Raw genomic sequence first — 27,669 nt, forward strand, 5'->3', positions numbered from 1 at the left:
TGCTTGAGTACAGGCTGTTTGGCTCTGTCCCGGCTTGGCTGGCTGGTTCATAGTTCTTCCTCATTGTGGCGTAAGATTTTCTGAGGGTTGAGGCTTAGTCTGACATTGGTATGACTGACAGCACAAAGAACAAGTTCTTCTTTATTTATTCCATTTGCACTTCAATAACACCAAGAAGACAAGTTCTCTTTGATATACATGATACCAGGCTGATGGGACCAATTGACTCTGGAGGGCAGTTGAGACATTTCACCAAACTTGTGGATTGTGGAATCTGAAGGTTTGCCACCATCTTGGATTTTACTTCATTGCTTAGTTTTGTCATCAAAAAAAGCCAGACCAGCCAAAATCTCTGACAAGTACCACAGATGTCTAGTGAGTGTTGTTGATTCAGCCTTGGAAACAGCCTTGTTCAAATATTTCTGGAGTTCTGAAAACAGAAGCAAGTCATTGAGTGGTCCTTTTACAGGAAGAGGTGCTTCATGCCAGTAGTGGATGTAGATAAGGCTAACAATTTGATGCCCTGTCTTTCTATGGCAGTAAGAGAGAATTACTGCTGGGAACAGAAATATCTTAATACTTTAGATGGCCTTCGCCATCCACTGTTCATGGTGGAAGGCCCCAGGTACTTGAAATAATGGCTTCACTTTATTTGCACTTGGGCAGCCACCAAGAAAAATTAAACAGAGCTCAAGAAACTTGTAGTCTTCCCTTGGATGTGATGCATTCAAGTCTGTTCTGCAGAAAGTTGCAATTTCTTTCCAAAGGACTGATGTGTCTGCATTAAATATATCGTCTGCAGCAGCCTCATACAAATCCTGGTGTATGTATGGCCAATTTTTGCTAAAACCTTTTGAACACCGCAACATCTGGCCCTCCACTAACTCCATATATTTGGGTGAAGACACTTCCAAGCATCAGATCCATCATATGATGTCAAAAAGTGAGCCATGCTAACTCTTTTCCTACTTATGATTCAATGAAGGTGCATGCACCATTCTTCAGACCTATATTACTTGCAATGGTATCGGACACCAGTCCTCGGACTCATTTCCAAAGACTTCACTCATCTGATACTATGAGACAGGAGCTTGCTGTTTTGCCAGTTCCTTGGCCAATTTTTGGAACTTAGAATAAACTCTTTTCTTCATTGCCAGTGATAAGTACTTCAATTCTGTTGACCATTTCTTTACTTCCAGTAATGTCCAGAAGGAATTTTCCATCCCAATGTAGCACTAATGGAGTTTCTGTTGTTTCATCAAGGAATTTGTTCTTCAGAGTGGCTGCCTCCTCATGGTTCTTGCATCGTGAATGTCAGAGTGAGTTTCTTGACAATGTGATTTCATTTACATCATGGCCAAGTGCTTTGGCAATAGCACCAGTGACAAATGTGGCACCTCTGTCTGGCAAATTAACATGATCTAACACTCCAGCAACTTCTGGATGTGCAAGGATGTTCACTTTTGACCATTTTGACTGAGAATTGGAACAAGAAATTCTGCTGACTTCAAAATCAGCATCTGAATTTGAACAACTGCCAGTCAACTTCAGCAATATTCTTGGAATCAGATAATCCATTAGTCAGAGGGAGAGAAGTAGCAGTTGGTTGTGAAGAACTACTGATAATAACATTTTCTGTCTCTACTTTGGCTGCAAACTTACTAAATCTTTCTTCACACACTCTCTTTCTATCCTCCTCCTTTGCACGTACAGTAATAATGCAGACCATGCATGGTGAAACATCTTTGAATGATTAAAAATTGTCGTCGTCTTTGAGTTTCATTGATAGCAACATCAAGAAGATGGACGAGATGTTCTTTGAAGGCATTTTGATTCACCATATCACATTTGTTGCTTCTGTGCCAGTTCTTTTTTAGCTTTTCATATTCATCTTAAAACATCAATATGCGAATCCCTGAATCTATTCACTTATGCACACTTCCAAATTTCCAAGACCATGAACGTGGCCAGATGAGCGGCCTCTTTCAAAGCAGCCTTTTTGTCAGTGTGTAAGTACATCATCAATCAAGGAACATTTCCATTGGTTGGAAGATGTGACCTGGACAGTTCACCAGTCCCTAGCAGCTATACTTCAGCACTGCTTCTAGTCTTTGACATTCTTACTTCTTAGTTTTTATCCTAAAATTTGACATCAACTCAGTTTTCAACTGCCTATTTATCATTAAGCATCCAACCAATATTAAGTAACAGTTTCTAAACACATTACTACATTGTTATGAATAGCCAGCTTCATTATGAGGATATTGTAGGTGCATGAGCAACCTCTACATTTGTCCCAAACTACTTCAAATTTTAACCATATCTTATTTACATGACTCCTTTTCAGAGAACTAATCCCTCCCCCAAACTTGTAGAGGTGTGTTCTGATAAGGTTAAATTTTTGTGTTATAGCCCACCCTACTGTGAGGAGTCAATAACTTCACTGTTTAAGGGGGATATTCAGACCACTGAATGATTAACAAGCAGCTCAAGTTAGGACAGCAAAATGGCTGCCCTAACTTCAGCCACCCAGTTAAATGGGTACCAGTCTGAATATTGGCTGGTGCCCGGTTAACATCAGAGTATTGTCTTTGGAGCTTCTAGGTTCCCCCTGATCCTGGTCACCCATCCTTTCTGCTGAAGCCCTGGCTCTCCCTCTCCCCCCTTGGTCCCACCGAATATCGACCGGTCAGATATCAATGGAGTGGAGAAGTAACCTAGTGGTTAGAACAACTGCCTCAGCACCCTAAGGTTGTAAGTTCAATTCCCACTGCAGCTCCTTGTGACTCTGGGCAAGTCATTTAATGCTTCATTGCCCCAGATTCAAAATAAGTACCTGTCTAAAATATGTAAACCGCTTTGATTGTAACCACACATACAAAGAGTAGTACATCAAGTCCTATCACCTTGTGAGAGAGTAAGGGGTTCTCTCTCACTAGTGTTACCCTTTCACCGGGCAAGAGGGGACACTGGCCCATTAATGGGTAAACTACAGGGTCCAGGATACAGTGAGCTGTGTAGCTCAGAGCTCAACCATTATCCAGCAGGTGGCACTAAACTACCGGAACAGGCTTCCCTGCTGAGTCATGGGGTGGGACTCAGGCAGGAAGATATTCATATGCCCAGACTGGGATCATTCAGAGAGGTCCCTGTGGGAGAGAGAGACTTCCCTGAGCAGAGAAGACTCAGAATTGAATTACTTCCCTAACCGTAGGTTAAGGGGACTTTGGGAAGTTAAGTCTGGAAAGGACTGTTTGAAAGAGCTGACATTGTGAGACTGTTGATACTTGGCTGACTGAGGTAAGCCCAACTTATTATTCTGAGAAATGTGGAATATGTTCATGGATCTGACTGGGACTGTTTATTTGAATAGAGAAACTACTTAAGAACATAAGAATTGCCACTGTTGGGTCAGACCAGTGGTCCATCCTGCCCAGCAGTCCGCTCACGCGGCGGCCCTCAAAGACCAGTGCTCTAAATGAGTCCAGCCTCACCTGCATAGGTTCCAGTTTAGCAGGAACTTGTCCAACTTTGTCTTGAAACCCTGGAGGGTGTTTTCCCCTATAACAGACTCCGGAAGAGTGTTCCAGTTTTCGACCACTCTCTGGGTGAAGACAAATATCCTTAAGTTTGTATGGAATCTATCCCCTTTTAACTTTAGAGAGTGCCCTCTCGTTCTCCCTACCTTGGAGAGGATGAACAGTCTTTCATTATCTACTAAGTCTATTCCCTTCAGTATCTTGAATGTTTCGATCATATCCCCTCACAGTCTCCTCTTTTCAAGGGAGAAGAGACCCAGTTTCTCTAATCTCTCACTGTACGGCAACTCCTCCAGCCCCTTAACCATTTTAGTCGCTCTTCACTGGATCCTTTCGAGTAGTGCTGTGTCCTTCTTCATGTACGGTGACCAGTGCTGAATGCAGTATTCCAGGTGAGGGCGTACCATAGCCCGGTACAGCGGCATGATAACCTTCTCTGATCTGTTCGTGATCCCCTTCTTAATCATTCTTAGCATTCTGCTTGCCCTTTTCGCTGCCACCACGCATTGCGCTGATGGTTTCATCGACTTGTTGACTAGTACTCCCAAGTCTCTTTCCTGGGGAGTCTCTCCAAGTACCGCCCCGGACATCCTGTATTCGTATATAAGATTTTTGTTACCTACATGTATCACCTTACACTTATCCATGTTGAACCTCATTTGCCATTTTGCGGCCCATTTCTCGAGCGTGTGTGTCACGTTGCAGATTTTCGCAATCCTCCTGCGTCTTCACTACTCTGAGTAATTTTGTATCGTCTGCAAATTTAATCACCTCACTTGTTGTACCAATTTCCAGATTGTTTATAAATATGTTGAAGAGCACGGGTCCAAGCACCGAACCCTGCGGCATTCCACTGGTGATGCTTTTCCAGTCCGAGTATTGCACATTTACCCCCACTCTCTGTTTCCTATCCGCCAGCCAGTTTTTAATCCACCTGAGTATTTCACCCTCGATTCCATGGCTCGCAATTTCCCCTAAGCCTGTGAGGGAACAGGCTCAAAAGAGTGTATAAATACAAGCTTTTTCTTATACCTTCTACGAGTGGCTATGCTGTTTTGAGTACATGTGTACAGGGCTCCAGGAAGTTCTGGACAAGACTCTGCTACACCCCTTTAAAAACCATTTGGAAAGCATTTCTTCAAAGTGAACATACTTCAGCAGCTCTCGGTTCTGATGGCTCTTACCATATTAAAAAGTTGCTTTGGAAATAGTTTTCTTGTTTTTGAGGTTTATACCTATATTTACGTATATCTATATTTTTGTAATAGGGTGGTTATGTGAAAAGACATTGTTTGACATTATTCTCTCACAGTGTGGACAGTGCCATTATAAAATAGGCTTAAAATAAGTGCCTGTGTTTTCACATAATCACCCTATTACAAAAATGCAATTTCCAAAAGTTATTTAAGTGTGTAAATGGGCTACTTGAAAACTGACTAACCTCCCGCTTTGGTGGTTCTTTGAATTTGTGACTGTCTGGATCTGTTTTTGCTTTGACTACAACTGCTTTTTTTGCCATAAGCTACAATCATAGGCAATCACCTAGTTAAGCCTGCTGTGTATGTGGGAAATGAGGTTGAAAAATAATGCCCCAATGTTTCTGGTACTCAAAAATTATTTTTGCATGGCAAAAAAAAGCCACTTTGTCAGTTATATAAATCCTTTCAGTATCTCGTTTAGCTTGAATTATCCTACATCCATCCCAAGTCACCCAGATGTTTTCCTGTCTTGAAAACCCTTTGTTAATCAGATAATTTCTGTTTGTTCCAGGACAATCAGTGGACTGAATTTTTGGAAACACTCTATAAACTTTCCATTCCTGATCCAGGCCTGCCTGTTCAGCTTAGTGTGGTAAGTAAATGACTGTTTTGGAGAACTTGCAAATTGCAGCAGCATCATGACTGTAGAGCAATAAATGGTTTCCTGTGACTATTTGGGGGATCAATACCTCTTGTATGGACAACCCCATAGACTTAGCATAAAAAACAGATACTTTGGCATCCTTGCCTCCAAAATGTTTTGTTACTGGGTACATTCAATTGAATATTTGATATTTATTTGTTTAACAAATTTTTGTACTGCCTTACCAACTAGAGTTGTCCAAAGTAGTTTACAATTATAGTAGAACCTCTGTAAGTTGACCACCCAAGGGACTGTAACAAATTGGTCAATATACAGAGGTGGTCAAAATAAGGAACTACTAGGCCTACTGTATTTACATGTAGTTTACTTTCTTATACAGCTTTTATTAGAGAATATCATATGAAATTATACAAAATCAAAACACAGTAAAATCATACATAAAGTATCATACAAAAGCAGTATGTTTGCTGTTTTCTCATGGTTTAATCATTCTTTCCTTAGCGCCAGAAGCAAATAAATCCAGAGACTAGTGGGATTGCACCCATCTACCAACAGGTGGAGATAGAGAATACTGAGCACCCTCTTCTTGCTTGGAAAGCCTTCTGGCCAATCAGTATGCTCCATCTCCAGCAAGCAAATAGGTGCCAATCCTCTAGCTCAGTGTATCACAAATTATGTGCCGTGGTACGCTAGCGTTCTGTGGCAGATTCCAGGTATGCTGCAAGATGCCGGTGAGGAAGAAAGGCGCCAGCTGACTGCTTAGAGGACACCGGCACCTCTCCTCCTCGTCAGTGTCTCTCCTTCTCTCCCAACATCTCTCCTCCGTCAGTAACCCCTAATGGTATAGAAATAGGCTCAGGGACAGAAGGCAGATTTCTCACAACCTGCCCACCTCCGCTTCTTGGCTTCTTCCCTTTGTTAGTGAACTGATGTTCCCACAGGCTGGCAGTGGGTAGGAATGCCCAGACTTTTTTTATTTTTTTAAGTGACAGTTCACTTTAGACAGTCTTTGCCAGGTTCCATGGATGATGTCACCCATTGTTTTCTATGGAGCTCATAATCGAAACGGAAATACATCTAAAATTCTGCCTAAATCAGCACTTGGATGATCAAAAAGGCAGGTCGTCCAAGTGCCGATAATCGAAACGGGTTTTAGACGTATCTAAAAAACAGCTTAGGCCTTTTCAGTGCCGCTTTACGCCCAGAGCTGAAAGGGGCGTTTTAAGAGGAGTGGTGAGGGCGTGACGTGGGCTGACCTATACCGAAGGTTTAACGAGACTGCCTAGATGGAACTTGTAAGTAGTGACTTAGGTGATGAAAAAATGGGTCTAAATTCCCAGAAGGTATCCAAAGTGACCATATAACTCTACAGAAAACCACAAAGTACAGACCCCCACACACTCCCCCTGTGATCACTGACCCTCCCACAATACCATAAAAATCAGAATAAAAACATACATACCTGCCTCCAGAATATCAGCACCTGACATAAGAAAGCCTAGTAGAGCTGATGAGAGGTGGCTTAAGTAATCTGGGGGGTGGGCTAGTGAACCACAGAGAGGAGGACCCAGGCCCATAAGCCATGGTGAAACATGTGCCCCTCCCAAAACCCTATTGTACTGCCATATAGGTGAACCTACAGCCATTTGGGCTATTGGGGTGGTAGACATGTGGGTCTAGTAGGTTTTAGGGGTGTTTTGGGGGGCTTACTATTACCTATAAGAGAGTTGTGGTAAGATGTTTATCCCAGGACAAGCAGGCAGCATATTCTTAACGCATGGGTGACGTCACCAACGGAGCCCTGGTACGGACACTTTTAACTAGAAAGTTCTAGTTGGCTGCACCGCGCATGCGCGAGTGCCTTCCCTCTCGACGGAGGAGAGCGTGGTCCCCAGTTTCTTCGTTTCCGCGAAGCGAAGAAGACGCATGTTTTTTCAACGGCCGTTGAAAACGAGTTTTCTGCCTTCCCGCTCGCGTAAAATTTTTCGGTTTTATTCTCTTTCTTTACTGATTCCTTATATTTACTTTCAAAAAAAAAAACTCTCGTCGAGTTTTCTGTATTTTTCTGGCCGGCCCCGGCGGGGCCTGTTGCCACCATACAGGCCTCCGGATTCGATTTTGCGGAGGCTGTGTTTCCCTTCATGCCCCCTCAACCGGGCTTTAAGAAGTGCCAGCGGTGTGCACGCCCGATCTCTCTCACCGACCCGCACAATTGGTGCCTGCAGTGCTTGGGTCCAGAGCATCGGGCTGACACCTGCACCCGCTGTGCTACGCTTAAAAAGCGCACATTAAAAAATAGGCAGATCCAACAAAATATTCTGTTCGGTACCGGATCTGCCATGGAACCTGCCGCGACGTCGACGGCACCTCAAAAGTCGGCACCGACGACGTCGACGCCACCGGATCATTCTTCAGGTTCGCTGGGCCCAGGTAAGCCGGCTAAGAAGCCTTCCAAGTTTCAAGTTTATTCAAATAATTTGATTAAACGCTTTTCAAATTACAAAGCGTTTTACAGAAATAAAATGAAATTAAAAAAAAAAAAAAATCACTAATACATAATCTTTATAATTAGACCAACAGGGGTAAATTGAACAAGGGAAACATTAGGAAAGGGGGGAAGAAGTACAATTTTTTTTTAAAGAAAAGTACATAAAAGGGAAGTACATTAGGAGGGGGGGGGGAAAGAAAGGTGGTAGTAGAGAGAGATCAAATGAGAGAAATACTGATGCTATAGTTTTATGAATGGGAAAGATCATAGGATGGTTCCACTTCCCTAGAACGCCCTCCTGCCACGGTTGCGACGCCGACCCTTCCGGCACCGCACCGACCCCGTAAACGCTCCGCTCCGATATCGGTGAGTGCCTCGTCATCGGCCTCCTCATCGCCGGAGCGTAGAGCGGCACCTATGGTACCGAAGAAGAAAAAAGCGGTACCGGTGCCCCCCCTGGATGACCGCATCGCGGCCATACTCCAATCCCAATTACAGGAGCAGCTGCAGCAACAACTACAACAACTGTTGCCGGCGTTGCTGGCCCCGCACCTTCCGGTACAGAACCGGTCCGAGCCTCGCACTGTCCCATCGGTGTCGACCCCCTCGGTACCAATTAATACTTCCATGCCGGTGCTCTCGGCTGAACCACCTACAGTGCATACCCGTGCTGCTGCCGACCCTTCCCGGTCCCAGGAACGACACCGGTCTTCCTCTCCCGGTACCGCCTCGGTGCGCTCAGGCAAGTCTCTCTCTAAGACCCGCCATACCGAGCCTTCCACACCGATGTCCAGACGTTAGGGACCCGGACTTATGGGAAGACTCCCCGCACGGTACCAAGGAGGATGCTTCGTCGACCGACGAAGAACCCTCCATGGCTGACACCGTTTCAAAACCGGAACAGTCCTCTTTCTCCAAATTCCTTAGGGAGATGTCAGCAGCTCTTTCTATCCCCTTAGAGTCCGACTCTAAAAAGTCTCAGGCTTTTCTAGATGCCCTAGACTTTGAGCAACCTCCCAAGGAATTTCTGAAGTTGCCCGTCCACGACATCTTACGGGAAACTTTTTATAAAAACTGGGAGACTCCCCTCACTGTTCCCGGGGCCCCTCGCAAACTAGATAGCTTGTACCGGGTCATTCCAATCCCAGGGTTTGACAAGCCTCAATTGCCCCACGAATCTCTCCTGGTGGAGTCCACCTTGAAGAAATCTCAGGGTTCCAGTGTCTATGCCTCCACCCCTCCTGGCAGAGAGGGAAAAACTATGGATAAGTTTGGTAAGCGCCTTTTCCAAAATGCAATGTTAGCCAATAGAGCAAACAATTACACCTTCCACTTCTCCTTCTACATGAAGCATCTGGTGCAACAACTCTCCTCCTTACAAAAATACTTTCCTGAACCTAAGGTCCCCCTCTTCCAGCAGCAAATTTCCAGTCTACTCCAACTCAGGAAGTTCATGGTTCGCTCCATTTATGACTCGTTTGAGCTGACCTCTCGAGCATCTGCCATGGCTGTTGCTATGCGCCGTTTGGCCTGGCTGAGAGTTTCTGACCTTGACATTAACCACCAAAACTGCCTGGCTAACGCACCTTGTCTTGGTGACAAACTCTTCGGGGAGTCCCTGGACTCGACAACCCAGAAACTCTCAGCGCACGAGACCAGATGGGATACTCTGGTCAAACCTAAAAAGAAGACTCCACCTGCTCGCCCCTACAGACAGCAGTCTTCCTACCAGTGCAGGTTCTCGGCCAGACCTCTCAACCCACCTCAACAGCAGTCTCGCTGTCCTCGTCACCAGCATCAACCTCAGGCTCGGTCCCAGTCTCATCAACCTGCCAAGCCTCTTCCTCCATCAAAACCGTCTCAACCCTTTTGACTCTTTTCTCCAGGGCATAGCCAGTCTCCCACCATCGCTACCTCTTCCTCAGCCTATCGGAGGACGCCTCCATCTCTTCCTCAGCCGTTGGGACCAGTGGGTCCTCAACATCATTCGCCACGGCTACTCTCTCAACTTCCAGACTCTTCCACCAGACAATCCTCCCATAGAGTCTGCTTCTCACTCCTCCCACTCCCTCCTCCTCCTGAGGGAGGTCCAATCCCTCCTTCTTCTCAATGCCATCGAAGAGGTGCCTTCAGACCAAAGGGGTCAGGGATTCTACTCCTGCTACTTCCTGGTTCCCAAGAAGACAGGAGACCTTCGTCCCATCCTCGATCTCCGGGACCTCAACAAATGTCTGGTCAAGGAAAAGTTCAGAATGCTCTCCCTTGCCACGCTTTACCCTCTTCTCTCACAACACGACTGGCTATGTTCCCTAGACCTCAAAGAGGCCTACATTCACATTCCAATCAATCCGACCTCACGTCGCTACCTACGGTTTCAGATCCAGCACCGTCACTATCAGTACAAAGTGCTACCCTTTGGCCTCGCATCATCGCCCAGGGTGTTCACCAAGTGCCTTATTGTGGTAGCGGCCTTCCTCAGGTCTCACAACCTCCAGGTGTTCCCCTCCTTGGACGATTGGTTGGTGAAAGCACCTACGTCTCCGCTTGTGCTACAAGCCACTCAACACACCATCTCTTTCCTCCATCTCCTGGGGTTCGAGATCAACTACCCCAAGTCGCACCTGCTTCCCACACAGCAACTTCAGTTCATTGGCGCAGTTCTCGACACCACTCTGATGAGGGCGTTTCCCCTCCGACCGACAACGGACCCTGCTCCACCTCTGTCGTCAGTTGCTCCTTCATCATTCCATCCCAGCTCGGCAAATGATGGTCCTCCTGGGCCATATGGCCTCGACGGTCCATGTGCTTCCTCTGGCGCGACTCCACCTCAGGACACCTCAATGGACTCTAGCCAACCAATGGTCACAGACCATGAATCCTCGTTCTCATCCCATGTCTGTGACATCGTCTCTTCAGCGATCTCTTCGATGGTGGTTGAACTCCTCCAATCTTTCCAGGGGTCTACTCTTTCATCTACCCCCTCACTCCATGATCATAACCACGGATTCTTCCCCCTATGCATGGGGAGCTCACATGGGGGATCTTCGCACCCAAGGACTCTGGACCCCTCAGGAGCGTCAACATCATATCAATTTCCTGGAACTCAGAGCCATGTTCTATGCTCTCAAGGCCTTCCAGCACCTTCTCTACCCTCAGGTCCTTCTCCTGTGCACAGACAACCAAGTCGCCATGTACTACATAAACAAGCAAGGCGGCACCGGATCACCCCTCCTCTGTCAGGAGGCCATCCGCATCTGGACCTGGGCCACGGCCCACAGTCTCTTCCTCAAGGCTGTCTACATCCAGGGCGAACAGAACTCCCTGGCCGACAATCTCAGCCGCGTCCTTCAACCTCACGAGTGGATGCTGGATCCTCCCACACTCTGCTCCATCTTTGCTCGGTGGGGCACTCCTCAGGTGGACCTCTTTGCAGCTCCTCACAACCATCAGCTGCCCCACTTCTGTTCCAGACTCTTCTCCCCGCATCGTCTGGCCCCGGATGCATTCCTGCTCAACTGGACGGATCGGTTCCTCTATGCCTTTCCTCCACTGCCTCTGATGTTGCGGACGTTATTCAAACTCCGCAGGGACAGAGCCACCATGATTCTCATCACCCCTCGGTGGCCTCGTCAACACTGGTTCTCCCTCCTGCTCCAGCTCAGCTCCAGAGAACCCATTCCTCTTCCTGTGTTTCCTATTCTACTTACACAGCAGCATCAGTCTCTACTGCATCCCAATCTGTCCTCACTCCACCTGACAGCTTGGTTTCTCTCGGGCTGACCTCTCCAGAGAATCTGTCTCAGCCTGTCCGTTGCATTTTGGATGCCTCCAGGAAACCGGCCACCCTCCAATGTTACCATCAGAAGTGGACCCGGTTCTCCTCTTGGTGTCTCCTACATCACCACGATCCCACCTCTTTGGCGTTGGAAACTGTACTGGACTATTTGCTCTCTCTGTCCGACGCTGGCCTCAAGTCTACCTCAATCAGAGTCCACCTCAGTGCCATCACGGCATTTCATGAGCCTATCCTCGGAAAACCTCTCACGGCTCATCCCCTGGTTTCCCGATTCATGAGAGGCCTCTTCAATGTCAAACCACCTCTGAAGCCTCCTCCAGTCGTCTGGGACCTGAATGTGGCTTTATCAGCCCTCATGAAACCTCCTTTTGAGCCTCTTGCCACAACTTCGCTCAAATTTCTAACCTGGAAGGTGCTTTTCCTCATTGCCATCACCTCTGCCAGGAGGGTTAGTGAGCTGCATGCACTGGTTGCCGACCCACCTTTCACTGTTTTTCACCATGACAAGGTGGTTCTGCGTACCCATCCTAAATTCCTTCCCAAGGTGGTCTCGGAATTTCACCTCAACCAATCCATTGTGTTGCCTTTTTTCCTAAGCCCCATTCTCACATTCTCATCCTGGGGAACAGGCGTTGCACACGCTGGACTGTAAGCGTGCCCTTGCATACTACCTTGACCGTACCAGGGCTCACCGCTCGTCCTCTCAGCTCTTTTTGTCCTTCGACCCTAACCGTCTAGGTCATCCTGTCTCTAAACGGACGCTTTCCAACTGGCTTGCTGCCTGCATTGCGTTCTGTTATGCTCGGTCCGGTCTTTCACTGGAAGGTGCTGTCACGACCCACAGGGTCAGAGCTATGGCTGCTTCTGTGGCCTTCCTCAGTTCCACTCCCATCGAGGAAATCTGCAAGGCTGCCACTTGGTCCTCAGTTCACACGTTCACTACTCACTACTGTCTGGATACCTTCTCCAGACGGGATGGACACTTCGGCCAATCTGTGTTACATAATTTATTTTCCTAATGGCCAACCATCCCTCCTCCCTCTCTGTTATCTTGGAGGTCACCCATGCGTTAAGAATATGCTGCCTGCTTGTCCTGGGATAAAGCACAGTTACTTACCGTAACAGGTGTTATCCAGGGACAGCAGGCAGATATTCTTACATCCCACCCTTCTCCCCGGTTTGGCTTCTTAGCTGGCTTATCTTAACTGGGGACCACGCTCTCCTCCGTCGAGCGGGAAGGCACTCGCGCATGCGCGGTGCGGATAACTAGAACTTTCTAGTTAAAAGTGTCCATACCGGGGCTCCGTCGGTGACGTCACCCATGCGTTAAGAATATCTGCCTACTGTCCCTGGATAACACCTGTTACGGTAAGTAACTGTGCTTTATGTGGTACACTTTTTGTGAAGTTCGCAGCAGTGCCCTGTAAGGTGCCCCACTACTCTGTTGCCATGTCTGGGTGTCCAGTCCATTACTTTTCTGACCCCTCCCACGTCCATAAGGTCTTATTCTAGATGATTTTGACTTGGTCAAATTTTTGGATGAGAATGGGGTATAAAGATAGATGACTTAGCAGTCTGGACGGCTGGATGTAAAAAGTAGACGATTCTTGAAAAAATCAATATTTTGGACGTATTTTTTGAGAATGGACTTTTGACATGTCCGATTTTGGGCGACTAGCAACTTAGGCCAAAACGGACTTAGACATATTTTTTGATTATGCCTCTCCACATTTCTATATATTTCTGTGCCGAAAAGGACCTTTATTTACTAAGTTTGTTGTGCTTACTGCACGGTAAGTTCCCAAATTACTGCATAATAAGTGCAAAGTCTATATATTAACTGTTGGGGTGTTCTCAGCATTTTCTCAATGCAGAAAGTTCTGCTTATGTTTAATACAAAGTGTACACACACAATAAAAAAACGGGTTCAGCGCAGAAGTTAACTTGTGCAATATACATGGGTATACTAAACAGTTTATTAAAATGCATGGCAATGAATTCATTAGTTATTTTGCTGCAATATACAGAAGTAAACAGGATATTTTAAAGCACCCACAACATAAGAAATTTACCACCAGATCTGAGTAGCATTAAAGGATTTAATGCCATTTTTTAAATTTTTTCTTGCAATCATGCCTACAATTTAAAAGACAAATAGGATGTAACAGCTCTTAGTGCATGTCTGAAGAAGACAAAGGTGCCAACAAACATGTGCATGAACTGAAATATTCTGCATATAAATACTAGCCTCGTAAAAAATTTCTGTACAATAAATTTTTCAAAGCCAATATTTATGAGCAAAAACAGCATTCTGGTTTGTATTCAGATGTGTGCTGGCACTTTAGGTTTTTTTTGGATATGCACAAAGTGAAGACTCTCTTATTGTAGAACATACGTGTCAAACTCTAGCCCGTGGGGCAAATCTGACCCGTGGTGTAATAAAATTTGGCCCACCAAACAATTTCAAATTTACGCTTAAGCTGGCCCACCGGCAGACATTTTTTTACCCAATCAGGTACAAGCGTTCACGTGCAGGATGCATTGCGCCTCTCATCTCACTGCCGTTTTGCAATGCTGTACTCCCGCCGCTGCTCTTCACGAGCACCTTCCTCTGCCATTCGCCGTCATTCCTAGTGGTCACCTGTTCACTGGTCCTCCCGGCGCTGGCGGCTGGTTATCCCGGCTGTCTGCACCTGCTTTTCCTGTGCTGAGCTTAGAAGCTTTAAGTTTTTGTCCATAGAATTGGGTAAGTTGGTGGTTGTTTTATCTTTTTAGTTCTGTTTTAAATGATTTTTTTGACAGACATAGAAAGAACTTGGAAAAAAACAGGAGAACTAACAGACAGTAACAAATGGAGAGCTAACATAAAAATCTACAAACAAATGATAAAAGACAAACGTAAAACATTCTACTCAATTAAAATCAACTCATCTTGTAATGGTTCACAAGGAATCAATACAAAAGAGCTATTCAACCTGATCACAAATTTATTTGACACCGCTCGCTACACCACACCCACGCACAACTCTTAAGTTACCCTCTGCAAATGACTTAGCACTACACTTCGATTCGAAAATTAAAAACCTTAGAATTCATTGTTCAACAAACGACCCTAGTGATCATCTGATACCTTTCACCCAAGGAAATGATACACCGGCAGACATGATCTGGAGCTCCTTTCAAGATTTAGAGTGGAACAATTACAACAGACTATATAACAAATACTCTAAATCCTATTGCGTTCTGGACTCATGCCCCCCAGAAATCATGAAAGCGGCACTTTTAGTATTTAAACTATCGTTGATGCAATATTTGGCTCATAACCTAAAAACTGGGAAGTTCCTCTCTAATAATGGTCACATAATAATAACCCCAATTCTAAAAAATCGAAAAGAATCTTCAGCTATAATATCCAACTACAGACCAGTAGCATCCATTCCGTTTATTGTAAAAATTATGGAGGGATTGGTACACACCCAACTGATGGATTATCTGGATCAGTTCTCTCTCCTACATGAAACTCAATCCGGCTTTAGACCATTATTCAGTACTGAGACAGTAATTTCGGCTATTTTAGACAATCTGCGCCTACTGTTTAGTAAGGGCCTTAATGCCCTGGTTATGCAATTTGATATGAGTTCTGCCTTTGATCTAGTAGACCACAGGAAACTGCTGCAATGCCTAGATGCCATTGGTATCAGGGACGAGGTGCTGAATTGGTTCCGTGGCTTCCTTATGTCCCGCACTTATCAAGTACGTTTTAATTATGAACTTTCAGATACCTGGAGCAATCCATCCGGTGTGCCACAAGAGTCTCCACTATCTCCATTGCTCTTCAACGTCTACATGTCCTCACTAGGCACGCAGCTAACCCAGTTAGGGATAAAACTATTTAGTTATGCAGATTATTTTACGATCATCATCCCATTCGTTAATTCTATCTCTGAAACTATTCCTAAAGCTTCAGAAGCCATAAACGTGATGGAGCACTGGATGACAACCTTTAGGCTCAAACTTAATTCAGAAAAGACAACTTTCTTCGTTGCTTCACCACATTCGCTTGACACCAAATCACCACTATGTATCAATAATCTTAATTACCCTATCCAACCTACCATAAAGATACTAGGTGTAACTTTGGATCAGTGCCTAACCATGAGAGACCAGATGGACTCCTTGATCAGAAAGAGATTTTTCATTCTCTGGAAACTCAGATCCATTAAAGCTTATTTCGATACAGCGGCATTCAGAACCCTAGTCCAATCCCTCGTACCGAGTCTACTTGATTACTGTAACATCGCCTATTTAGCAATTTTCCAAAAGAACATGCAGCGTTTACAATTGATGCAAAATGCAGTGGTCAAACTGATCTTTGGGTTGAGGAAGTTTGACCATGTGACACCCTACTACCGGCAGCTGCATTGGCTGCCAATGGAGGCGCGCGTAAAGTTTAAATTTGCCTGCTTCTGCTTCAAAGCACTACACGGACTTGCCCCTAAATATATAACTGACCTTTTCGTCTTCTCAGCCAACAGACACAAGAGAAGCTCACATTCCAACTTCGTTTCCCCCCCAGTGAGAGGTTGTAAACTGAAAAAACACCATGAACATCTTCTCTCGCACCAAGCAGCATCACGGGGTAAAGACCTAGAACAATTGCTTTCGCCCACTACTTATGAGGAATTTAGGAAACGTCTGAAAACACACCTGTTCCTAAAGTATCTAGACAACTGATCCTCTCTTCTCTCTCCCCTCTATAGCGATTAACTTGTTCTATTGATCACTCTCTCCTCAAAAATGGATTTCCTGTCCTATTAACCCTCTTTCTTCCTCCCCTCTTAAAGTCAATCAATTTGTACCTTTGCTTAATCTTTGTAAACTGCATAGAACTTCACGGTATTGCGGTATATAAGCAGTTATTATTATTATTATTATTATTATTATAGTAATTACTATGTTTTCTCACTATGATCCCGAATGCTTCTTCCATTTTGGATCCATGATACTTATGATTATGTTATTTACTATTGATGTGTGCAAGTAGATATTACTATTTGTTTTTTAGTTTCTTAGTTACACTATCTATCATTATCAATTTTCCATGACACATCGCGCCACTAATAACATTTTTCAAACATGAGCAGGCGCTATCTTTTTTTTTAGGACACCTATTCACTTTTTTAAGTTTCTCCTGTACATACATTTTTTGTTTTGGTTTATACACGATATTTGCATAACTGATTTATTGCTATGTTTTTCTGAAGAATTTATGTACAAAAAAGTTTGAGAAATCAGTTTTGCTGCTCCTGTGCCTTGCCATACAACAGGAAGATAGTGTAATTATTACTTTACTTGACTTTCATTTTTATGCCTTTTTATGGATTTTTTTTTTAGATACGGTCAATTTGAAGTCTTAAATTCATGCAATATTTTTTGGAGCACTCAGTGTGTAAAGATAAATTTCATATTAATAGTATATCATATATTTTATATGCATTTTAACCTTCTTCCCTTTCCATTCCCCCCTCCCTTTTTTTCTTCTTTTCTTTCCTCAATGTTGTTATCACAGAGCCGGCATGGGGTTGGAGAGGTTGTAACCCTATACTTCTACTAAGACTAAGGGGTGCTTTTATTAAGGTGCACATTTAGCACGTGCTAAATCGGTTAGCGTACCTTAATAAAAGGACCCCTAAGTATCTTAATAAAAAAATTTGGCCCTCGACTTAGTCTATGTTTTAGATTTCGGCCCCTTATGTGATTGAGTGTTGACACCCCTGTTGTAGAACCTTTGTGTTCATTTGACTGACAGCTTTTCCCTCAGCACACAATTTCTGCACAGTTTGTATCTGATTAGCATACGCCATTGCCACAATATATTTTCTTATTAATCTCACAGCAGAAGCTGCATGCTCAGCCATTGACTGTGGCTCTACTGCATGGCTTTTGGCATCAATGTCACAGTTACCACACAAAAATAATCTGTATAGCATGGTGACAGTGCTAATGCATCTTCCATCTTCTTTTTAGTGTGTTCTAACCGCAGTTTCTACTCCATACCATAGCCTATTCTACCTCATAATAGGGTATGCAGCTGATGTGCGAATTAGTGTATGTTGTCATGCCAGCATGGTAACTGTTACTGCAGCCATATGCTAAGTTACCATATTATAATTCACACAGTAACTGCTTACTGCACATGAGTAAAAGATCCTCTGAGTTTTAAGAGGGTTAGTGCAATAGCTACCCTAAAATGTATCCGTTTGTTAAGTGCTAAAACTTGCTCTAACTTTCAACTATTCTTCACATCAAATTTTATGTTTGAAAACATTCTATATGGGGTTATATTTTCTTGGTCAAGTATATTTTTTGGGAGTTTTAAATTTTTTGTATTTGTCATGTGAAACATTTAATGCTTCTGATTTTGTGTGGTATTTGCTATTCTTATAAGGTGTTTTTTTTCCCTAGCACTCGTACTTTACTGTGCCTGATATCAGAGAACTACCCAGTATACCAGAAAATGTGAGTATCATATGATGTGAGAGAACTATTAGAACTCAGTTATCATTAACTTTATAGTTGGAAAGCAGATTATACAGGATAAATAATATGGGGTTCATAATCAAAACTTAAAACACGTCTAAAAACCCACCCAAGTTGGCACTTAGACGACCTAAAAGACTGGTCAACTAAGTGCCAATAATCAAACCAAATTTCTGATGTATTCAGGGACCTTTTAGGTCTCTGAATGCCGCTGTGCGCCCAGAGCTAAAAGGGGCATATCTGGAGGATTGGTTAGGGCGGTATTTGGGCAGGATGTGAGCCGACCTAGACTTAGTTGTCCTGCAGGGATAATTGAATGTTTCATGAGACTTCCTGGACAAAACTTATACGTTGTGACTTAGACAATGTAAAAACAGGTATAAGTGGCAAAATGTTATCCAAAGTGACCAGATAACCACTGCAGAGACAATATAAAGACCACCACACGCTCCCCCAGCGATCACCGACCCCATCACACTGCCACAAATAACAGAATAAAAAATACATACCTGTCTCCGGAACATCAGCTCCTGCTCCAGGAAAGCCTAGTAGAGCTGCATTCAGGTGTCTTAAGTAGCCTGGGTCATGGGCTAGTGAACCATAGAGAAGAGGACCCAGGGCCATAAGCCACTCTAATCACTACATTCATGGTGGAAAATGTGAGCCCACCAACCCCTCTTCCCAAACCCTACACTACTGCCATATAGGTGCCACCTGCAGCCATAAGGGCTATTGAGGTTGTATACAGATGGGTATAGTATGTTTTAGGGGGCTCACCATAACCTATAAGAGAGTTCTGGTAAGATGTTTTTGTGAAATTCACAGCAGTGCCCTGTAAGGTGCCCCACTACTCTGTTGCCATGTCTGTGTGGTCATTCCATCAGTGCTGGCCCCTCCTATGTCCAAATGGTCTTGTTCTGGGCATTTGGGACTTGTATGAATTTTTCGTTGAAAACGTGTTATAAAGATAGACGTATTGGTGGTCTGGACGATCAATGCCCTGGACATCCAGATAAACAATTTTCGAAAAAAAATATTCTAGATGTATTTTTTGAAAATGGATATTTTCCCCCTGCCGCCTTTGGGCGTCTAGTGCCATACGTCCGAATTGAACTTAACATATCTTTTGATTATTCCCCTCTATGGGTGTTTGGAGAATTTTGGTTGTCAGTAAAAGCTTGAAAAAGAATTATCCTTTAAGGTTCTTTGTATCTACTGAACAGATTCTTGTGTTGTTGAATAGCTACAAAGAAACATCACAATGAATAAAAAAAAAAAAAAGTTTAATTGAAATAGATTAACATTTTCAAGGAATATAAGGAATATCTGGTCATAAGCTACAATTTTCAATTGATTGAGATAAGGATGTGTCCAGAAGAGCAGAAGACTTCTCGCAGTTCATTTCATTTTAGTTGTTAATTGAAGATTTCAACCTCTTTGGTTTCCCAAACCTAACTCTTCTGTGTCAACCATTTTAAAATTTCAGTATAAAAATCCACAGATGCATTTTTTAGTTCAAAGATTTTATTGATTTTAATATATAGCAAGAACAGGAGTTGTTAACAGGGCATGAAAACAATAAGCCGTACAAAGCAAGAAATCTTAGAGTGTTGACAAACAATACAATACAGCAGATTGAGCCATGCCTATTCAGCAGGAGAGTGTCAGCACAACCTGCAGCCAACGATGTGCACAGTATTCAAAGCTCCGAGAATCATACTCCATAGGTATGAAATAAGGGATGAGCCACAACAATATAATAAATGTTCAAATATTGCTAACTATAGACTAGCACAGTAACTGAATGACATCAGCCCATATTACAATAAAAGCTGACTGGACTCCATATTTTAAGGTAAGAGCTCATGGACTTCTCAGCAATAACATTTTCATACTTTACTGTAAGACAAAGCATATTCCACCAGGTAACATAGTTCACCTTAGATAAGTCTTTCCAACAATGTAAAATGTTTTTAAGAGCCATGAACAGCAGTATGTTAAGCAATCTTGCATTGTGATCGGGCATTGTTTTTAGTAAACCATGATGACCCAATATAATAACACGTAGATTTAGAGGCTCCTGTATGTTTAAGATCATAGAGATGGTTTCCCATACTTTAGTCCAATAAAGCGAAAAATGTGTACAGTCAAAGATCATATGCGTTAGTGTGCCTTCCCGTAAATTACAAGACCAACACATAGAAGAGAGTCCATTCGATAATTTTGCAATCCTAATTGGGGTCCAGTGTGTTCTATGTAAAAGGAAGAAAAGTGATTGGAGAACACCAGCAGAGCAGGCAGATCTAAACATGTTTAACTTCTTGCCAGGTCTCTTCCCCAATTGAAACTCCCAAATCGCCATGCCAAGCACTCATCAAATTATATTTTGAGCATGGTGCCATTTTTGTTTAAACGACGCACATATCATGATATTGAAGCCTGCCTCAGTGCTTTTTTATGGCAAAATAAACAACCCCATATAGCATTACATAAATTGAAACAAGCCAAAGCTATGGGAGGGGTAAACTTCCCTGATTTTTTTGCATTATCATCATGCTTTTATTATGAGCCACAGATGCATTTAACAGATAACTAAGCACCATAATGTGTATTAACAAAAACGTGCTCAGAAGCTACTTAGCCAGGCCGCTGCACTGTGTCAAATCTGTTCATGAATGAGTCAATAGAATCTATTTACACACATCCCTGAAAGTTCTAGTTTTCTCTCTTTGTCAAATTCATAATTTAAGTTGAAGTAGTCTGAGAAAAGAATAGTCTTTATTTCTTTCTTGAATTGTCTGGTGTCCTTTTCTAGCTTTAATTACTCTGGTAGGGCATTCCACTACGTTGGGACATTACTGAGAACATTCTTGCCCTGGTGAGCCGGTTGATGTAGCGTATCTAGATTTTCAGAAAGTTTTTGATAAGCGTTCCTCATGAGAGGCTGTTAAGAAAATTAAAGAGTCGTGAGATAGGTGGTAAAGTTCAGTTGTGGATTAGAAATTGGTTATTGGATAGGAAACAGAGAGAGGGTAGGTTTAAATTGTCATTTTTCTCAACGGAGGAGAGTAAACAGTGGAGTACCGCAGGGATCTGTACAGGAACTGGTGCTATTTAACTTATTTATAAATGAACTAGAAATTGGAGCGATGAGTGAGGTGATTAAATTTGCAGATGACACTAAACTGTTCAAAGTTTTTAAAACGTATGCAGATTGTGAAAAATTGCAGGTGGACCTTAGGAAGTTGGAAGACTGGACATCCAAGTGGCAGGTGAAATTTAATGTGGCCAAATGTAAAGTGATACACATTGGGAAGAATAACCCAAATCACAGTTACCCGATGCTAGAGTCCACTTTGGGGGTTAGCGCCCAAGAAAAGGATCTGAGTGTTGTCATAGCCAATACAATGAAACCTTCCGCCCAATGTGTGGCGGGGGCCAGAAAAACAAACAGGATGCTAGGAATTATTAAAAAAGGGATGGTTAATAAGACTAAGAATGTTATAATGCCTCTGTATCGCTCCATGGTGCAACCTCACTTAGAGTATTGCATTCAATTCTGATTTCCTTATAGCGGCACTAGAAAAGGTTCAAAGAAGAGTGACCAAGATGATAAAGGGGATGGAACTCCTCTCGTATGACATAGTGGTCATATGTGCTGGCGGTTTACTATTTGGGGGTTATCCTTAATAAAGCTATTCATAGCGAAACATGTCGGTATGACAATCCCTTTGCCAGAGACCACATGATAAAGCTAAGTAACAGCTTTTTAAACATTATTTAAGTTTAAATTAAATGAATTAACTTAAAATATGCAAAAGTAAAGAGCACAATTGAATATTAAAAATATGAGATAGGACCCGATGACGAATTGACACGTAAATCTTGGAGCAATGAGATTGAATTGAGCTCCAAGTGGTGCCGCTGAGGATCCTGGAAACTTGTGATAAAGTTTTAACTCATAAGGGCATATCAATGGTAGTTAAGTTTGCACTATCATTTGAGTTACTGTATAGATGCCTCTGTAGGCACAAGTCAGTCATCCTTCGCCACACCAAATTTTTTTTTTTTTTAACTTGCTTCCCGATTGGTCCTTTAGAAATTGATAGGACACCTACCCCCCACCTACAATCAGGATGCCGTATCAAGAATTAAGCCCTTAATGTATATACTCAAATATAAACCTATCCAGATATAAACCCAGATAACATTTTTCCCCTAAAATAAGGGTGGAAAAAATGTTAACTTGAATGTAAATATAAAGTAGCCCTGCAGGGGGACTGGGAGGGGAAGGGGTGGGTTGGTTAGTTAGTTGCCGAGGCAAAGTCACCGTGAGGGAGGGAGGGATTGATTGGTAGCTCTGGTTTCCTCATCACTGGACCACCAGGGCAGTACTTGGAGGTCTGCAGTAGAGAGTTGCGCGGGGACAGAAACCCCACCCGTCCCCGCCAAAGTCCCACCCGTCCCCGTGAGGAATCCCACCCGTCCCCACCCATCCCCGTGAGGAATCCCTCCGTCCTCACCCGTCCCCGTGAGGAATCCCCTCCGTCCCCACCCGTCCCCGCGAGGAATCCCCTCCGTCCCCGCCCATCCCTATAAACTTCAGAAATAGTTATTTCATTTAATTATGCTACTGAATTAAAGGCTCTGGTAGAAACCCATTTACAAATAAGCAAAAAGACTTTATTAATTTGGAAATATTAATTGGGAAGAATACATACTTTGTAAACGGGTTTCTACCAGTGCCTCTAATGTTTATAAATTTTTATCAACACAACTAATATACTACTTTATCCTGAAGCAAAAAAAAAAAAAAAAGAAATATAATTATTTTCCTACCTTTGTTTCCTGGTTTCTGCTTTCCTCATGTTCTCATTCAATTCCTTCCATCCACTGTCTCTCTTCCTTCTGCATCTTCCATTTGCTCTGTTACTGTGCCTCTCCCTTTCTTCCCCCTTCCAAATTGGTCTGGCATCCATCTTCTTCCCTCCGCTCCCCCCATAGTCTGGCATCTGTCTTCTTCCCTGCCAGCGTCTTCTTCCTACTCTCTCTTCCTCATTTCCTTACAGCGTCCTTCTCCCCCCCATCTTCCCCATGTCCTGTCAGCGTCCTTCTCAAAATAATTAAGTATGATGTAATTGACTCTAATAAATCTCAAGATTTAGGACTCATTTTACAAAGGTGTGTTGGGGCCATTCGTGGAGATGGTGCGGTATATAAACCCAAGGTTTAGTTTAGTTTAGTTTAATGCATGGAATAGCGCGTGCTAGCCGCTACCGCCTCCTCTTGAGAAGGCGGTAGTTTTTCGGGTAGCGTGCACTAAAAATGCTAGCGCACCTTTGTGAAAGGAGCCCTTAACATACATATTTTATTTCCAGGAGTTGTTAATAACTAAATTTTCTTTTGTCTTTTGCTAGTGAAAAGTATCACAGTTTAATTTCTCAAAAATTTTTTCAGAATCCAGACAATAATCATGTAGGAGTTTGTTTTTTATGCTGACAAATAATTTAAACATTAAATCAACATAAATCCTTATAGATGTTAAATAGTTGACATGCATGTTGAAAAATGTATCCCACAATATGAGCATGTAAGTGGTTATTATTTCATGTCTATACTGAAAGTGTTTAAGCAATTCCATAGTTTGAAGTTATATTTCATAATTAGTACATCTCTATATTGAAATCCACTTAGAATTGCATTTACAAAGATATCTTAATTATCTGGGATTTCGTCAAGACAGAATGGTTAATGAGCTGCAAAAAGCATTTGCAGTGGATAGTGAGATATCACATTAATAGAACGTGCACATTTTCCAAAAAGTTTTTGTTGTATGTGAAAGATGAATATGATGGAACATAATCTGTCCATTTTCAGAAACATAGTTATATAAACATTATAGTTTTTCATATTATTCCATTTCCACTTTGGGGGCTTGTCTGAGTTTCCCCATTTTGTTCTTATTTTGATTATATTCCCTCTCAACAAGGGAGCCTTGTAAAAAATGAAATATGCATTTTTAAGGATTTGTAGTGAGATTTGCATGAAACTTCCTCAGAATTTGAGGACACTTAGAAGGAAATTCTAGAAAGTGCCTATATTTAGGCACCAGTAGGCACCCTACCAGCGCCTAAGTTAAGTAACAAATGCCGTTTAAAACAGCAATAAAATGGCACCGTTAAAGCGCCTACTGGTACCTAAATAATATGCACCAGAATCTCCTACATAGGTGCGTTATTTAGGCTGCCGAATGTCACTATGGGTGTGGCTAATGTCAGAAGTGGCATTAGGTGGCCTAAAGTGCCTCTGTAGGCAAGATTCACACATAGGCACTGGAAATGTAGGCCTCGAAAACCCAGTTATGTTTCTTCAGTTTGTATATCTCTCTTGCTGATGGCTTGACCCCTAGTGATATTACTGTGAGACTACTGGTAGACGTCAACCAGCACCATTTTGAACTCAGCAGCTGAGGAGGCAGTAGTGACTGTAAAACTAGATACTAGAGTTTGTATTAGTAGGTCTTGGCCTTGTATTTATGTGTTAGATGATATTTGCAGTGGTCTGAGGGGTGAGATAGTATCTTCTGGGTAGAGAGAGTCCAGGAAGGATGAAAGAACTGTTTTGTTAGGGTTTTTTTTTTTTGGGGGGGGGGAGGGAAGGGAAAGATGGATTTTGGATTGGGAGCTTTGGGTTGACAAATCCATTCTGACAAGGGGAGAAAAAGGATTTAGCTTAGTATTGGTTGGGAGAGAGGCTGTAGTCAGGGATGGGACTCTTTGAGTAGGGATCATTGGGTGGGCATGATTCTAGAAAGAATACTAGCTACTTTAGGAAGGCTATCGAGGAAGAAAATTAATTCAGGGGTATTATTTTTATAGAAATGAAGGCAGTTTGTGCAAGGTTAGATGCAAGTTATGTTCTTCATTTACTGCATGCTTCTGTGTTACTGTAGATTAGTAACACCCACTTTGAATTGAGTTATAGTAAAATGATATACTTTACTTAAGCTTGGAAAATACTCCCCTGTTTTGTCCTCTGAATCATGGTCACAAAGAAATATAAACTATTTAAATTGTATCTATCTCGACAACATACCTTAAAACGAAGTTCTGTGTCCCAAGCTTTAATATTTATTACCTGTTAATACAATTATATCTGATGATTATGGCCATCTCATGGGCCCTATTGTCATTAAATAGTATATGTGGATAATGTCAGGGCATGTTTTGTAATGAAAAGCAGATATGAGCTTTGATTGACTTCTTATAGATTTTAATAATATAACTGACAATTATACTGTATTGAGAGATTTCAGTTATGATACAGCTCATGTTGATGTGGCTACTATTTATGGTTTCTACATTTTCAGAGAAAAACATGGATTTTACACAAAACTAATATCCAATGGGTTAACATGCTTTTGAAGTTGAATTTTTTTAATTTCAGAATTTATGGTACTTTTCTCTCTTCATTTTATTTCATTTATGTAACCAGAGAGAGTCTTGGATAGATAATAAAGAATAGGAGTGGGCATTTGTTAGTACAGTGTGATTCACCAGGGTGCCTAAAAAATTCTGTATATGGAAATTGCTTGTATGTATGTGTATGTCTGCAAAAAAGATGCACGGATTGTTGACTTGTATGCATATATATATATATATATATTTTTTTTTTTACAACACAAAACAGTGCAATATTTAAAATATGTTGGAAAACATTTAAAGCACACTAAAATCAGGAAAAATTCAGAAAATATGAAAACTAGTTGAATTTTGTTTTGGTTATGCACATCCCTAATAAACACGGTATTAGTATAACAACATTAAATTCAAACAAGCTGTTGAAATATATTTGTTGACCAATTACTGTAGATGGAGACGAACAACAAAAGTATATTGGCCTCCAAGAGTGGGTTGGCAGCCAGACTTTAATGAATGACCTGGCACGGTTCATGTTTTTGAGGAACGCCTGTGTCAGTAATACAGGTGAGACATTCTAGACAAGAGCGTTATTTCCCCATACTTGCATACTCTATAGAAGGAATCCACTCTGGAGTTTTCACTCTGCCTCTGTAGTACTTCACTGATTGGTTTAGCGTCCTCTACAGTCTTTCCTTCTGCACTCATGGCTGCAGTGTGTGTGTTCTGCTCTCCCTATTTTATTGTTTTAAATCCAATGTAGTTTCATCTCCTTTGCAGGTATTTTTGTATTTGAAGCAAATTTGGAGCTCTGCCTGCTTGAGAATTCACAGACTTCGGTCTGTAGATGACAGGCCGATCCCTTTTGGGTACCTGTTAGCCAGTCTGCATAGTTTTCCTTGGAGCTAAGGGCCGTCCCTGAAGTAGTCTCACCTTCTGTTAAGCAGGGGTCAAGCGTAGGCTATAGGCATGCTAAGGGGGCTCAGTTCTGCAGTGTGCTGGCTGCGTTTTCGCACATTCGCCCATCCTGGGGCACATCCGGTTGTTCACTGGGATGGAGGCATAGACAGACAGTGGAGTCTGACTGGTAGCTCAAAGATCAGCTTTGTGAGAACATCCCAGCATTGTGGTAGTGAATTCTTCCACAGCTACTGAAAAAGAGCTTTGAGCAGATGGAGTCCAGTGTCTCAGGTCACAGTGAGTACAAGGAGACGTTGAGGAAATTTTAAAAAGTGGAGTTTTATGAGTTTCTGTATGTTCCCTCGTGTTCCCCCTCCTGAAAAATCCTAACATCACTGTTTTTGGACTTTGGGAAGTGTGAGAAATATTTGCATTTGTGGCGCAAATATGATGCTGGCAGCCATCTTGGATTTTTAACAATCTTTTTTTCTTCTCTCTGCTTCTTCAAAACTTAAAATTTTGCCTGGAAAACTGCTGGGATAGAGTCCTTAGGGTCTCCTCATGTGATTTCATGCCAGGATTGTGCAAATATAGCACTTTTAGAGCGTCCTTGTACCACGTGGTGTGGGGTGTGGGACTTTAGCAACTAGCTTAGCTTTCCCCCCACAGCAGTAGGTGATCAGATGCTCAGCTAGCCTCCATTGGTTTCGGGTCTTAGCACAGCTGGTTCTTTGGTCAGTCTGGCTGCGAACTTTCTGCAGCCTAAGCACGTGTATTTAAGTCATCTAAGGATGACTCTATCCCCAGGAGCCAGATACTCAGAGTAAACCCCCCCCCAAAAAAAACAAACAAACGTGTTCTTCTGAACAGTTGCCTTTCCTTCCTAGGGTGTTTTTGGGTGGCGTGGTGCCTTCGGGCATGTTCTTGCCTCTGCCTGATCCTGATCTGCCTGCTCGTGATTTGGGGGATCTGGATGATCCTTGTTTGACAGTGCAGCCCTTCCCGGATTGGGAATCCGGTCTTGTGTGCTGGATCCACAGATCCTTTGGGGGCTCCGGATCCTGTCCTGCGCTTTATCAAGTTTGCGACTCTGCCTGTTCTTTCTGCTGCATCTTTGCAGGAATT

At 42.8% G+C, this 27,669-nt stretch overlaps 1 protein-coding gene across 4 annotated transcripts in view; it reads left to right on the plus strand.

The window, feature by feature from the left end:
* The window catches only part of DENND1A (DENN domain containing 1A), a 994,598-nt gene that overhangs the window by 379,756 nt on the left and 587,173 nt on the right, over window positions 1-27,669 (plus strand). For all 4 annotated transcript variants that reach the window (XM_033960659.1, XM_033960660.1, XM_033960661.1 and 1 more), the window contains 2 exons: window positions 5,310-5,390; window positions 18,152-18,205. In XM_033960659.1, the coding sequence (XP_033816550.1) occupies window positions 5,310-5,390; window positions 18,152-18,205 (135 nt within the window). The remainder of the gene's footprint in view (window positions 1-5,309; window positions 5,391-18,151; window positions 18,206-27,669) is intronic.

Source organism: Geotrypetes seraphini, chromosome 10 (assembly GCF_902459505.1).
Source record: "Geotrypetes seraphini chromosome 10, aGeoSer1.1, whole genome shotgun sequence".
NCBI lineage: Eukaryota > Metazoa > Chordata > Amphibia > Gymnophiona > Dermophiidae > Geotrypetes > Geotrypetes seraphini.